The sequence below is a fragment of the Poecile atricapillus genome, chromosome Z (assembly GCF_030490865.1).
Source record: "Poecile atricapillus isolate bPoeAtr1 chromosome Z, bPoeAtr1.hap1, whole genome shotgun sequence".
Taxonomy (NCBI): domain Eukaryota; kingdom Metazoa; phylum Chordata; class Aves; order Passeriformes; family Paridae; genus Poecile; species Poecile atricapillus.
Window position 1 is genome coordinate 144,083,124 of NC_081289.1, and position 13,735 is coordinate 144,096,858.

At 32.0% G+C, this 13,735-nt stretch overlaps 1 protein-coding gene across 1 annotated transcript in view; it reads right to left on the minus strand.

The window, feature by feature from the left end:
* Positions 1–537: 537 nt before the first annotated feature.
* The window catches only part of LOC131592857 (uncharacterized), a 38,882-nt gene continuing 25,684 nt past the window's right edge, over positions 538–13,735 (minus strand). Inside the window, exons 10-15 of the mRNA XM_058864694.1 lie at positions 11,539–11,772; positions 9,693–9,846; positions 6,851–6,960; positions 4,959–5,072; positions 3,605–3,751; positions 538–730 (exon numbers count right to left, since the gene is read on the minus strand). Coding sequence (XP_058720677.1) covers positions 617–730; positions 3,605–3,751; positions 4,959–5,072; positions 6,851–6,960; positions 9,693–9,846; positions 11,539–11,772 — 873 coding nt within the window. The 3' untranslated portion in view covers positions 538–616. The remainder of the gene's footprint in view (positions 731–3,604; positions 3,752–4,958; positions 5,073–6,850; positions 6,961–9,692; positions 9,847–11,538; positions 11,773–13,735) is intronic.

A 13,735-nucleotide genomic window follows, 5' to 3' on the forward strand; every position in this document is an offset into this window, starting at 1 on the left:
GCAGGAATTCCCAAAAAAATCCCCAAAATTCTCAATTTTTTTCTTCTATTCCCCCCAAAAAATCCAGAATTCCCGAATTTTTTGTAGAAATTCCCCCCAAAATTCCAAAATTTTTGTAGAAATTCCCCCAAAATCCCCAAATTTCTTCTTTTAATTCCCAAAAAATGCCCAAAAATTCCCAACTTTTTTTTTAATATTTTCCCCCAAAATTCCCAATTTTTTTCCTTCTATTCCCAAAAAAAATCTGAAAATTCCCAAATTTTTTTAGGAATTCCCCCAAATTTCCCAAATTTCTTCTTTTAATTCCCAAAAAACCTCAAAAAATCCCAAATTTTTTCAGGAATTCCTCATAAATCCCAAAAATTCCCCAATCTTTTCCTTCTATTCCCAAAAAAAAACCCCAAAAATTCCCATTTTTTTACCAATCCCCACAAATTCCATAAAAACCCCCAAAATTCCCAAAAAAAAACCCCAAATCCATAAAAAAACCCAGGATAAAACCACAAAAAAATTCAATTTTTTTATTCATTTCCAAAGCCTCAAAATTCCAAATTTTTTTAAAATTTTTTGGGATTTTTCCCAATTTTTTTTTTTCCCATGAGGAGAATTCCTGGAATTAACGGGAATTTTTGGGAATTTTCTGGAATTCTTCCTGGTTTTTGTGGAAGAGTTGAGCCAGGATTTGATGGGAAATTCCAGGGAAATATTGATTCATCCTCAGCGTCTCCAACTGCAAAAAAAATCAGGAATTAGAGCAGGAAAAAATTCCCAAAATTCCAGAAAAACAAGAAAAACACGGAAATTCCCAAATATTCTCGTTTAACCCTCAAAATTCCCAAATTTTCCCCACAAAATTCCCACTTTTTATCCCAAAATTCCCATTTTTCACCCCAAAAATCCCAATTTTTCCACCCAAATTCCCAATTTTTCCATAACATTCCCAATTTTCCCCAAAATTCCCAATTTTCCCCAAAATTCCCATTTTTCACCTCAAAATTCCCAAGTTTTATCCCAAAATTCCCAATTTTTACCCAAATTTCCTGATTTTCCTGCAAAATTCCCATTTTTTAGCCCAGAATTCTGTTTTTTCCCAAATTTCCAATTTTTCCCCAAAAGTTCCCATTTTTCATCCCAAAATTCCCTATTTTCCCTCCAAAATTCCCATTTTTATCCCAAAATTCCCAATTTTCCCTCCAAAATACCCATTTTTATCCCAAAATTCCCAATTTTCCAACCAAAATTCCCATTTTTATCCCAAAATTCCCAATTTTCCACCCAAAATTCCCATTTTTTACCCTAGAATTCCTTTTTTATCCCAAAGTCCCCATTTTTTGCCCCAATTCCCAATTTTTTCCCCCCAAAATTCCCAATTTTTCTGCCCAAAATTCCCAATTTTTTCATAAATTTCCCATTTTTCTGCCCAAAATTCCAATTTTTTTCATAAAATTTCCGTTTTTTCTCCAAAATTCCCAATTTTCCACAAAATTCCCATTTTTTCACCCCAAATTCCCAATTTTCCTGCAAAATTCCCATTTTTATCCCAGAATTCCCAACTTTTCCCCCTAAAATTCCCATTTTTTTCATAAAATTCCCATTTTTCTTCCCAAAATTCCCAATTTCTTCACCCAACATTCCCAATTTTTTTCATCAAATTCCCAATTTTTCCCACAAAATTCCCATTTTCATCCCAAAATCCCAATTTTCTCCCCAAATTCCCGTTTTTCATCCCAAAATTCTCATTTTACCCCCAAAATTCCCAATTTTTTCCTCAAAATCCTCAAAAAAAAAAGGAAAAAAAACAAGAAAAAAAAAGAGGAAAAATGGGAAAAAAACAGGGAAAAATCAGGAAAAAAATTGGGAAAATTGGGAAAAAATGGGAAAAAAAGGAGGAAAAATGGGATAAAAAATGGGGATAAAATGGGAAATAAATGGGGAAAAAATAGGAAAAAATGGGAAAAAAATCAGGAAAAAATGGGAAAACAATGGAAAGAAAAGGAGGAAAATTTGGATTAAAAATGTGGGAAAAATGGGAAAAAAATGGGAAAAAAATCAGAAAAAAATGGGGGAAAAGTGGGAAAAAACTGGGAAAAAACAGAGGAAAAATGAGAAAAAACAGGAAAAAAAATCAGGAAAAAATGGGGTAAAAATAGGAAAAAAATGGGAAGGAAAAGGAAGAAAAATGGGTTAAAAAATGGGGGAGAAAAGAGGAAAAAAATGGGGAAAAAGGAGGAAAAATGGGATTAAAAATGGGGGAAAAATGGGAAAAAAAACAGGAAAAAATCGGGAAAAAACGGGGAAAAAATGGGAGAAAAATGGGGAAAAAATGGGAAAACAATGGAAAGAAAAGGAGGAAAAAGTGGATTAAAAATGTGGGAAAAATGGGAAAAAATGGGAAAAAAATCAGAAAAAAATGGGGGAAAAGTGGGAAAAAACTGGGAAAAAATGGAGAAAAAATGAGAAAAAACAGGAAAAAAAATCAGGGAAAAAATCAGGAAAAAACGGGGTAAAAATAGAAAAAAAATGGGAAGGAAAAGGAGGAAAAATGGGATAAAAAATGGAGGTAAAAAGAGGAAAAAATGGGGAAAAAAGGAGGAAAAATGGGATAAAAAATGGGGGAAAAATGGGAAAAAACAGGAAAAAAATCTGGAAAAAGTGGGAAAAAATGGGGAAAAAATCAGAAAAAAATGGGAAAAAATAGGAAAAAAATCAGAAAAAAATCAGAAAAAATGGGAAAAAAATCAGAAACATTTTTAAAAAATTGGGAAAAATTGGAGAAAAACCTGGGAATAAAATTTGGGAAAATCCTGGAGAGATTTTGGGAATTCTGACCTGGTTTCCAGTGCTGGAGGTGAGAAGGAGGGAGAAAAAATGGGGGAAAAATGAGAAAAAACAGGGAAAAAAAAGGAGGAAAAAAAGCATAAAAAATGGGGAAAAAATAGGAAAAAAATCAGGAAAAAATGGGGAAAATGGGAGAAAAATGGGAAAAAATAAGAAAAAGAAGGAAAAATGGGATAAAAATGGGAAAAAACAGGAAAAAAAAAAGTCACAGAAAAATGGGAAAAAAAAGAAAAAAAATTGATTTAAAAAAGGGGAAAAAATGGGAGAAACCAGGAAAAAAAATTCAGAAAAAAAACCCAGAAAAAAATCAGAAGAAATGGGGAAAAATGGGAAAAAATAGAGGAAAAATAGGAAAAAAACGGGAAAAATCAGAAAAAAAATGGGAAAAAAATGGGGAAAAACAGGAAAACATGGAGAAAAAAAGGAAGAAAAATGGGATAAAAAATGGGGGAAAAATGGGAAAAAACAGGAAAAAAATCAGAAAAAATGGGAAAAAAATCGGAAAAAAATGGAAAAAAAATTTGGAATAAAATGTGGGAAAATCCTGGAGAAATTTTGGGAATTGTCACCTGGTTTCCAGTGCTGTAGGCGAGCACGAGGGAGAAAAAATGGGGAAAAAATGAGAAAAACCAGGAAAAAAAATCAGAAAAAAATCTGAAAAAAATGGGAAAAAAAAGGGAAAAAAATCAGAAAATAATTGTAAAAAATGGGAAAAACTTGGGAATAAAATATGGGAAAATCCTGGAGAAATGTTGGGAATTCTCACCTGGTTTCCAGTGTTGTAGGCGAGCACGAGGAGCAAATCTTCCTGGCAGAAACTCTGGATGAAATGTTGGGATCCCAGCGGGAAGAAAATGACGTCACCGATGCCGACGGAAAACAGGGAGGAGCCTTCGGGAAGGACCACGCCCACCTGGGAAAATTCCCGGGAAATTCCAGAGGTTAGGGAAAAATGGGGGAAAATTGGGAATTTGGGAGGAAAATGGGGAAAAAATGGGGGGAAAATAGGGGAAAAATGGGAATTTTGAGAGGAAAAAGGGGAAAATGATGGGAATTTTGAGAAGGAAAAATGGAGGGAAAATGAGGGAAAAATTGGAATTTTGAGAGAGAAAAAACGAGGGAAAATGGGGGAAAAATGGGAATTTGGGAGGGAAAAAATGGGAATTTTGAGAGGGAAAAAAATGGGAACTTTGAGAGGAAAAATGGGGGAAAATGGGAAAATAATGGGAATATTGAGAGGGAAAATGGGGAAAAATGGGAATTTTGGGAGGGAAAAATGGGGGAAAAATGGGAATTTTGAGAGGAAAAAAATGGAAAAAAAAGGGGGAAAAAATGGGAATTTAGGGAGGAAAAAATGGGAATTTTGATGGAAAAAAAGAGGGGGGAAATGGGAATTTTGGGAGGGAGAAAATGGGGGAAAAATGGGAATTTTGGGAGGGAAAAATGGGGGAAAATGGGAATATTAAGAGGAAAAATAAAGGGAAAAACGGGAATTTTGAGAGGAAAAAATGGGGAAAAATGGGAATTTTGAGGGGGGAAATTGGGGGAAAAATAAGGAAAAATGACGAAAAAATGAGGAGAAAATGGGAATTTTGAGAGGAAAAAAATGGGGAAAATTGGGGGAAAAATGGGAATTTTGAGAGGGAAAATGAGGGAAAAAATGGGGAAAAAATAAGGAAAAAATGAGGGGAAAAATGGGAATTTTGAGAGGGAAAAAGGGGGGGAAAAATGGGAAAAAAATTAAAGAAAAAATGTGGGAAAAATAGGAATAAATTAAGGATAAAATGGGAAAAAATAGAGAAAAAAAATGAGAATAGAACCACAAAAAAACAAGAAAGAAAAGAAGAAAAAAAAGGGAGAAAATCAAGTGAAAATCAGGGAAAAATCAAGAAAAAATGGGATAAAATCAGGGAGAAAAAACTGGGAAAAAATCTGGGAAAAACTAGGAAAAAATCAAAGAAAAAAAAAAAAAACCAGGAAAAAATCAGAAAAAAATCAGAAAAAAACCAGGAAAATCAGGAAAAAAACTGGAAAAATACCAAATATTGGGAAAAATGGAATTTGGATCTGAAAATTCCCAGATTTTTCTGGGAAATTCCCGCTTTTCCCAGATTTTTTACCTGTCCACAGCCGCTGATCACCACTCCCATCTCGTTGGCGTTGAAGTGGAAATGAGGAATTCCCAAATGATTCCCAAAAATCCGGAGCGTGGCCAAGGTCAGGCTGTTCTCGTGCTGGGGAAAACAATTCCATGGGGAAAAAATGGGATGGAAATCCTGGAATTCTGGGATTTTCCCCATTTTATTCCAATTTTTCTGCCATTTTTGCCTTTTTTTCCCCATTTTTTCCAATTTTTCCCATTTTTTCCCCATTTCCCACTCATTTTTCCCCAATTTTTTCCCATTTTTCCCAATTTTTTTACTTTTTCCCCATTCTTCCCAATTTTCCCCATTTTCCCAATTTTTTCCCTATTTTTCCCAATTTTCCCTGATTTTTTCCCAATTTTCCCCCATTTTTTTCCCATTTTTTATCCCAATTTCCCCCCATTTTTATCCCATTTTTCCCATTTTTTTCTCCAACTTTTCCCCATTTTTCTCTCATTTTCCCATTTTTTCCCCAATTTTTCCCATTTTTCACGCAATTTTCCACTTTTTTCCTGATTTTTATCCCAACTTTTCCCCAATTTCTCCCTCATTTTCCCATTTTTCCCAATTTTTTCCCCATTATTTTTACCCATTTTTCCCCTCATTTTTTTCCCATTTTTCCCTCCCCCAATTCCCATTTTCCCCCCCCAGAATTCCCAATTTTCCCACCTTGTTCAGCAGTTGGCTGAAGATCCCTTGATTATTTTTCTGTTTCTCCAGTTATTTCCCTCATTTTTCTCCCATTTTTTCCCATTTTCTTCCCAATTTTTCCCTCATTTTCCCCCCATTTTCATCCAATTTTTCCTTTTTTTTCTCCCATTTTTTCCATTTTTTTTCCCCAATTCCCCCCTTTTTTTCACTGATTTTTCCCCTAATTTTCCTCATTTTTATCCCATTTTCCTGCCATATTTTTCCTTGTTTTTTTTCCAATTTTCTCCCATTTTTCCCTGATTTTTATCCCAATTTTTCCCCATTTTTTCCCGAACTTTTCACATTTTTATCCCATTTTTCTCCAAATTTCCCCAATTTTTCCCCTATTTTTCCCTTATTTTTATCCCAATTTTCCTCCATTTTCCACTGATTTTTATCCCATTTTCCCCCCAATTTTTCCCTTTTCCTATTTTTTCCCCCATTTTTTCCCAATTTTCCCCCATTTTTATTCCTATTTTCCCACAATTTTTCCCATTTTTATCCAAATTTCCCCCAATTTTTCCCCATTTTTATTCCCATTTTTCCCCCCATTTTTCCTTTATTTTTCTTTTTTCCCCCAATTTTCCCCAATTTTCCTCTTTTTTTCCCTTTATTTTTATCCCAATTTTCCCCATTTTCCCCCACTTTTATCCCAATTTTCCCCCATTTTTATCCAATTTTTCCCCATTTTTCCCTCATTTTTCCCCCATTTTTATCCCATTTTTCCCCAATTTCCCCCCATTTTTTCCCCATTTTTATCCCATTTTTCCCCCCATTTTTCCTATTTTTCCCCAATTTTCCCCCTTTTTTCCCCTGATTTTTATCCCAATTTTCCCCTTTTTTCCCCAATTTTTCCCCATTTTCACCCTCCTTTTTCCCCCAAAATTCCCATTTTTCCCCTGATTTTTCCCCCAATTTTTTCCCCATTTTTCCCCAATTTTTTATCCCAATTTTCCCCCATTTTTTTTCCCAATTTTTCCCTCATTTTTCCCCATTTTTCCCACTTCCTCTCCCCAGAATTCCCATTTTTCCCCCCAGAATTCCCGTTTTTCCCCCAGAATTCCCATTTTCCCCCCAGAATTCCCGTTTTTCCCCCAGAATTCCCATTTTTCCCCCCAGAATTCCCGTTTTTCCCCCAGAATTCCCATTTTTCCCCCCAGAATTCCTGTTTTTCCCACCTCATGCAGCGATTGGCTGAAGATCCGTTGATTTTCCGTCAATCCCGTCCCGTTTTTCCGGAATCTCGCCCATCGGAAAATTCCTCCCGGGAACGGAAATTCCGGAGATCCTAAAAAAAAAAAACCTCGGGATCAACATTCCCAAATTTCCAAAATTCCATGGATTTTCCCATTTTTTCCCCAAAATTCCCGTTTTTTCTGGTGATTTTTTCATGGAATTCCGGGAATTTTCGCGTCCTCGAAATTCAATTTTTTCCCGGAATTTTTGTTGGGTTTTTTGGGGAAAAATGAGGGAAAAAAATTGGGAAAATTCATGAAAAGTTGGGAAATAAATTGGGAAAGATCAGGAAAAAATTGGGAAAAGTAAAGAAAAAAATGGGAAAAAATTTGGGTTAAATTTGTGGAAAAGAGACGGGAAAAATTTGGGAAAAATCAGGAAATATTGGGAAAAAATGGGAAAAAAGTGAAAAAAAAATGGGAAAAATTCAAGATAAATTTGTGAAAAAGAAAAGGGAAAAATTGAGAAAAATTTGGGAAAAAAGCTGGAAAAATCAGGAAAAAACTTGGAAAAAATTGGGGAAAATAAAGGAAAAAATGAGAAAAAATTTGGGATAAAATTGTGGGAAAAAAAGGAAAAATTTGGAATAAATCGGGAAAAATTGGGAAAAGAATTTTAAAAAAATGAAAAAATGAGAAAAATTCAGGGATAAATTTTTGGAAAAGGGAAAATTTTGGGAAAAATCAGGAAAAAATTGGGAAAAAAATTGGGAAAAATGTAAAAAAAAATTGGAAAAAGTTTGAGTAAAATAAAGAAAAAAATGGGAAAAAATTCAGGATAAATTCAGGGAAAAGAAAATGGGAAATGGGAAAAATTCAGAAAAATTTGGGAAAAATCAGGAAAAAAAATGGAAAAAAAATGGGAAAAATATGAGAAAGATGAAGAAAAAAGAGGGAAAAATGAGGAAAAAATGAGGAAAATTCAGGGAAAATAAAAGGAAAAAATTTGGGAAAAATCAGGAAAAATTGGGAAAAAAATTGGAAAAAAATATGAGAAAAATAAAGAAAAAATGGGGAAAAATGGAAAAAAATTGGGAAAAAATTGGGAAAAATGAGGAAAAATTTGGAAGAAATGGAGAAAAAAACTGGGAAAAGATGGGAAAATTAGGGAAAAACTCAGGAAAGAAAAAAAGGGGGAGAAAAAAGGGAAAACTCAGGAAAAAATGGGAAAAAATTGGGGAAAAATGGGATAAAAAAGGGGAAAATTGGAAAAAATGAGGAAAAATTGAAAATGGGGAAAAATGAGAAAAAAATTAAGGAAAAAAACGTGAAAAGATGGGGAAGAAAATGAGGAGAAATTGAAAAAAAATAGGGAAAAAAAAGACAAAAAAAAACGGGATAAATGAGGAAAAAATGCAAAAAAATTGGGGAAAAAATGGGAAAAAAAGAGGAAAAATTGAGAAAAATGAGGGAAAAATGGGAAAAAAATAAAGAGAAAATGGGAAAAAATGAGGGAAAAAGTGGGAAAAAATGAGGAAAAAAATGAAGAAAAAGTGGGGAAAAATGAGAAAAAAATTAAGGAAAAAACATGAAAAAATGAGAAAGAAAATGAGGAAAAAATGAAAAAAATAGGGAAAAAAAGACAAAAAAAATTGGGGAAAAAATGGGGAAAAATTGGGGAAAGAAATGGGAAAAAACAAAAAAAATTGCGGATAAAATGGGAAAAAAAAGAGGAAAAATTGGGAAAAATGAGGCAAAAATGGGAAAAAAATAAAGGGAAAATGGGAAAAAATTGGGGAAAAAATGGGAAAAAACAGAAAAAATTGGGAAAAATGGGGAAAAAAAACAGGAAAAATTGGGGAAAAAATGGGAGAAAAAAGAGGAAAAATTGGGAAAAATGAGTTAAAAATGAGAAAAAAATCAAGGGAAACTGGGAAAAAATTGGGGAAAAAACATGAAAAAACGAGGAAGAAAATGAGGAAAAAATAAAAAAAATAGTGAAAAAAGGACAAAAAAAATTGGGGAAAAAATGAGAAAAAAATGGGAAAAAATCGGGGAAAAAAATGGGAAAAACCAGAAAAAATTGGGGAAAAAATGGGAAAAAAAAAGAGGAAAAATGAGGGAAAACTGGGAAAAAAATAAAGGGAAAATGGGAAAACATGGGAAAAAATGGGAAAAAAAGAGAAAAAAATTAAGGAAAAAACATGAAAAAATGGGGAAGAAAATAAGGGAAAAATGAGAAAAATAGGGAAAAAAGACGAAAAAAATTGGGGAAAAATGAGGAAAAAATGGGGGAAAATTGGGGAAAAAATGGGAAAAAACAAAAATATTGGGGAAAAAATGGGAAAAAAAGAGGAAAAATTGGGAAAAATGAGTAAAAAATGGGGAAAAAATAAAGGGAAAATGGGAAAAAATTTGGGAAAAAATGGGAAAAAACAAAAAAAATTGGGGAAAATGGGAAAAAAGAAGAGGAAAAATTGGGAAAAAAATGAGGGGAAAATGGGAAAAAATGATGGAAAAAATGAAGAAAAAATGGGAAAAAATGAGCAAAAATGAGAAAAAATTAAGGAAAAAACATGAAAAAATGGGGAAGAAAATAAGGGAAAAAAGAGAAAAAATAGGGAAAAAAGAGGAAAAAATTGGGGAAAAAATGAGGAAAAAATGGGAAAAAAATTGGGGAAAAAAATGGGAAAAAACACAAAAAATTGGGGAAAAAATGGGAAAAAACAGAGATAAAATGAAGAAAAAATGAAGAAAAAAATGGGAAAAAAAATCAGGAAAAATCAAGGATAAAACCAGAATTCCTCCAATCCCATTTTTCCATGGAATTTTGGGAATTTCCTACCTGGGAGATCGTAGAAGAATTTCCAGACCTGGGAATCCGGGGATTGGGGGAAGGTGGAATTGTGGATGAGCTGATCCAGGTTTTTGGGGAGGTTGATGGTTTGATCCTCTTCGGGTTTCTGGAATGTTCTGATGAATCCAACGCCTCCCTTTGGCTGCAAATCCATGGAAAAATCCATGGAAAAATCCATGGGAAACAAAGAGTTAAATTTGAGGGACGTTTCTGTTTAAAATTCATTTTTTTCCTGCCAAAATTCACTTTTTTCCCACCAAAAATTTGCATTTTTTCCATCAAAATTTGCATTTTCATGCCAAACATTTGCATTTTTCCATCAAAATTTGCATTTTTCCCCCCCAAAATTTGCAATTTTGGGCCAAAATCTGAATTTTTCTCACTAAAGTTTTCAGTTTCCCATCAAAATTTGTAAATTTCCTGCTAAAATTTACATTTTTCCTGCTAAAATTTGCATTTCCTGGATAAAATTTGTATTTTTTCAGCCAAATTTCGCATTTTTTCTCATCAAAATTGGGGCTTTCCCAAAAACCTGAATTTTTCTATCAAAATTTGTGAGTTTTTCTATCAAAATTTACATTTTCCAGAAGAAAATTGCAGATTTTGTGCCAGAATTTGCATTTTGCCATTGAAATTTGCATTCTTTCCCCAAAAAATTGATTTTCTGCCAAAATCCTGCATTTTTCCTGCCAAAAATGTTTATTTTCCATCAAAATTTGCATTTTTCTCCCCAAAATTTGTGGTTTTGGGCCAAAATTCTGCATTTTTCACACCGAAATTTTAAGTTTTCCATCAAAATTTACATTTTCTTGATAAAATTTGAACTTTTCCCATCAAAATTTGTAAATTTCCTGCTAAAATTTGCATTTTTCCAGCCAAAATTTGCATTTTTTTTGCCCCAAAATGTTGATTTTTTGGGATCATTGAATGGGAAAATAAATGGGAAAAATCTGGAGAAAAATTGGGATAAAAATGGGGAAAAAATTGTGAAAAAATGGGAAAAACTTGGGGGAAAATGGAGAAAAAATGGACAAAAATGGGAAAAAATGAGGAAAACGTGGAGGAAAAAATTAGGATTAAAATGAAGCAAAAATGGGATAAAAATGGAGAAAAGTTGGAGGAAAAACCTGAAAAAATGGGGAAAAAATTAAGGAGAAAAATGGGAAAAATTGGGGAAAAATTGAGAATTAAAATGGAGCAAAAATGGGAAATAAACTGAAAAAATGGGAAAAAAAGAAGAAAAAATGGGATAAAAATAGGGGAAAAGTTGAGGAAAAGTGGGATAAAAATTAGGATTAAAATAGAGTAAAAATGGGAAAAAATAAGGAAAAACAGGGAAAAAAAGGAGGAAAAATGGGATAAAAATGGGAATAAAATGGGATAAAAATGAGAATTAAAATAGAGCAAAAATGGGAAAAAATATGAAAAAATTGGAAAAAAAAAAAAGGTATAAAAATGGGGAAAAATGGGAAAAATAGGGAAAAATAGGGAAAGTGGAGGAAAAATGGAAAAATATGAGAGGAAATAGGGAAAAATGGGGAAAAATGAGGGAAAATTGGAAAAAAAAAGGATAAAAATGGGAAAAAATGGGGATAAAAATGGAAAAAAATTGTACAAAAAAGGTGAAAAAATAGAGAAAAAATCGGGAAAAAATAGGAAAAAATTGGAGAAAAAATAGAAAAAAATAACAAAAATTGGAAAAAGTTGAGGAAAAAATGGGGAAAAAATTGGGGAAAAAAAAGGAGAAAAAAGGGATAAAATGGGGAAAAAAATGGAATAAAAATGGGAAAAAAATTAGGGAAAAATGGGAAAAATGAAGGAGAACTTCCCAAACCTTCAAGGCTCGAGCTGCCACATCCTCGGGGGTGGAGAAGAAAACATCATCCACATCCAAAGTCAACAATTCCTCGTGAGTGGAGAAGAAAAGCAGGAAAATCAAATCCTCTTTTCCGACATTTTTCACCCAATGAACGGAATTCTTCGGGAAAAAAACCACCTGACCCTCGGTGACGTTGTAGGTGACGGCTTGGGAATGATCCGGTCCCAGGATCCCGATCCATGCAGAGCCCTTGGGAATGATAGCAGGGAAAATTCCAGGTTATTCCCAAATTTTCCTGATTTTTTTCTGATTTTTTCAGGATTTTTCCCATTTTTTTTCCTGATTTTTTCATATTTTTAAAAGATTTTTTTGTCATTTTTTCCCATTTTTTCCTGATTTTTTCCAATTTTTTTCTGATGTTTTTCCCATTTTTTTCTGTTTTTTTCAGTTTTTTTCCCAAATTTTTTTCCTAATTTTTTTCCCATTTTTTTCTGATTTTTTCAGATATTTTTCTGATTTTTTCAGGTTTTTTTCCTTTTTTTTCGGATTTTTTTCCATATTTTTGAAAGATGTTTTTCCCATATTTTTCCCATTTTTTCCTGATTTTTTCCCATTTTTTTTCTAATTTTTTTCCCATTTTTTTCTGATTTTTTCAGGTTTTTTCCCAATTTTTTTCTGGTTTTTTTTCGTATTTTTGAAGATTTTTTTGTTATTTTTTCCCCATTTTTTTCAGATTTTTTTCCCATTTTTTCCCCAATTTTTCCCAACTTTTTCCATATTTTTAAAGGATTTTTTAGTAGTTTTTTCCCTGTTTTTTTCTGATATTTTTCCCATTTTTTTCAGATTTTTTCCCATTTTTTTCGGATTTTTTTAGATTTTTTTCTGATTTTTTCCCGTTTTTTTTCTGATTTTTTCCATATTTTTAAAAGATTTTTTTGTCATTTTTTCCCACTTTTTCCTGATTTTTTCCCACTTTCTCCTGATTTTTTCCCATTTTTTTTTCTGATTTTTTCACATTTTTTTCTGATTTTTTCAGGTTTTTTCCCAATTTTTTTTATAATTTTTTCCATATTTTTAAAATATTTTTTTTCTGATTTTTTCCCATTTTTTTCTGATTTTTTCTGATTTTTTCCCGATTTTTTTCTGATTTTTTTTCGTATTTTTGAAGATTTTTTTTGTCATTTTTTCCCCATTTTTTTCAGATTTTTTTCCCATTTTTTCCCCAATTTTTCCCAACTTTTTCCATATTTTTAAAGGGTTTCTTAGTAGTTTTTTCCCTGTTTTTTTCTAATATTTTTCCCATTTTCTTCAGATTTTTTCCCTTTTTTTTTCTGATTTTTTCAGATTTTTTTCTGATTTTTTCAGTTTTTTTCCCATTTTTTTTCTGATTTTTTTCATAATTTTAAAACATTTTTTGTCACTTTTTCCCTTTTTTTTTCTGATTTTTGCAGATTTTTTTTCCCATTTTTTTCAGGTTTTTTCCCCAATTTTTTTTCTCATTTTTTTCATATTTTTAAAAGATTTTTTTGTCATTTTTTCCCATTTTTTCCTGATTTTTTCCCATTTTTTTCTGATTTTTTTTCAGGTTTTTTCCCCAATTTTTCAAAATTTTTAAAGGATTTTTTTTGCCATTTTTTTCCAAGAAAAAAGTGGGAAAAATCATAGAAAAAATTGGGAAAAATGAAAAGGAAAAAAAGAGGAAAATTAGGGAAAATTGGGAAAAATTCAGAAAAAAATCAGGAAAAAAATTGGGAAAAATCAGGGTAGAAAATTGGGAAAAAACAGGAAAAAATTGGGAAAAGTCAGAGAAGAAAATTGGGAAAAATCAGGAAAAAATTGGGAAAAATCAGGGAAGAAAATTGGGAAAAATCAGGAAAAAATTGGGAAAAATCAGGGAAGAAAATTGGGAAAAATCAGGAAAAAATTGGGAAAAATCAGGGAAAAAATCAGGAAAAAAATGGGAAAATTTGGGAAAAAACTGAGAGGAAATCAGGAAAAAAATGGGAAAAATCAGGAAAACAATAGGGAAAAATCTTTAAAAAATCAGAAAAAAATTGGGAAAAGTTGGGATAAATTCTGGAAAAAATGTGGGAATTTTGGGGGTAAAATTTGGGAATACCTGGAGCAGGAATCTGTGTTTGTTGGAGTTGAAATGCCAAAATCAGGGAAAAATCAGGAAAAAAATCAGAGAAAAAATTAAGAAAAATTAGGG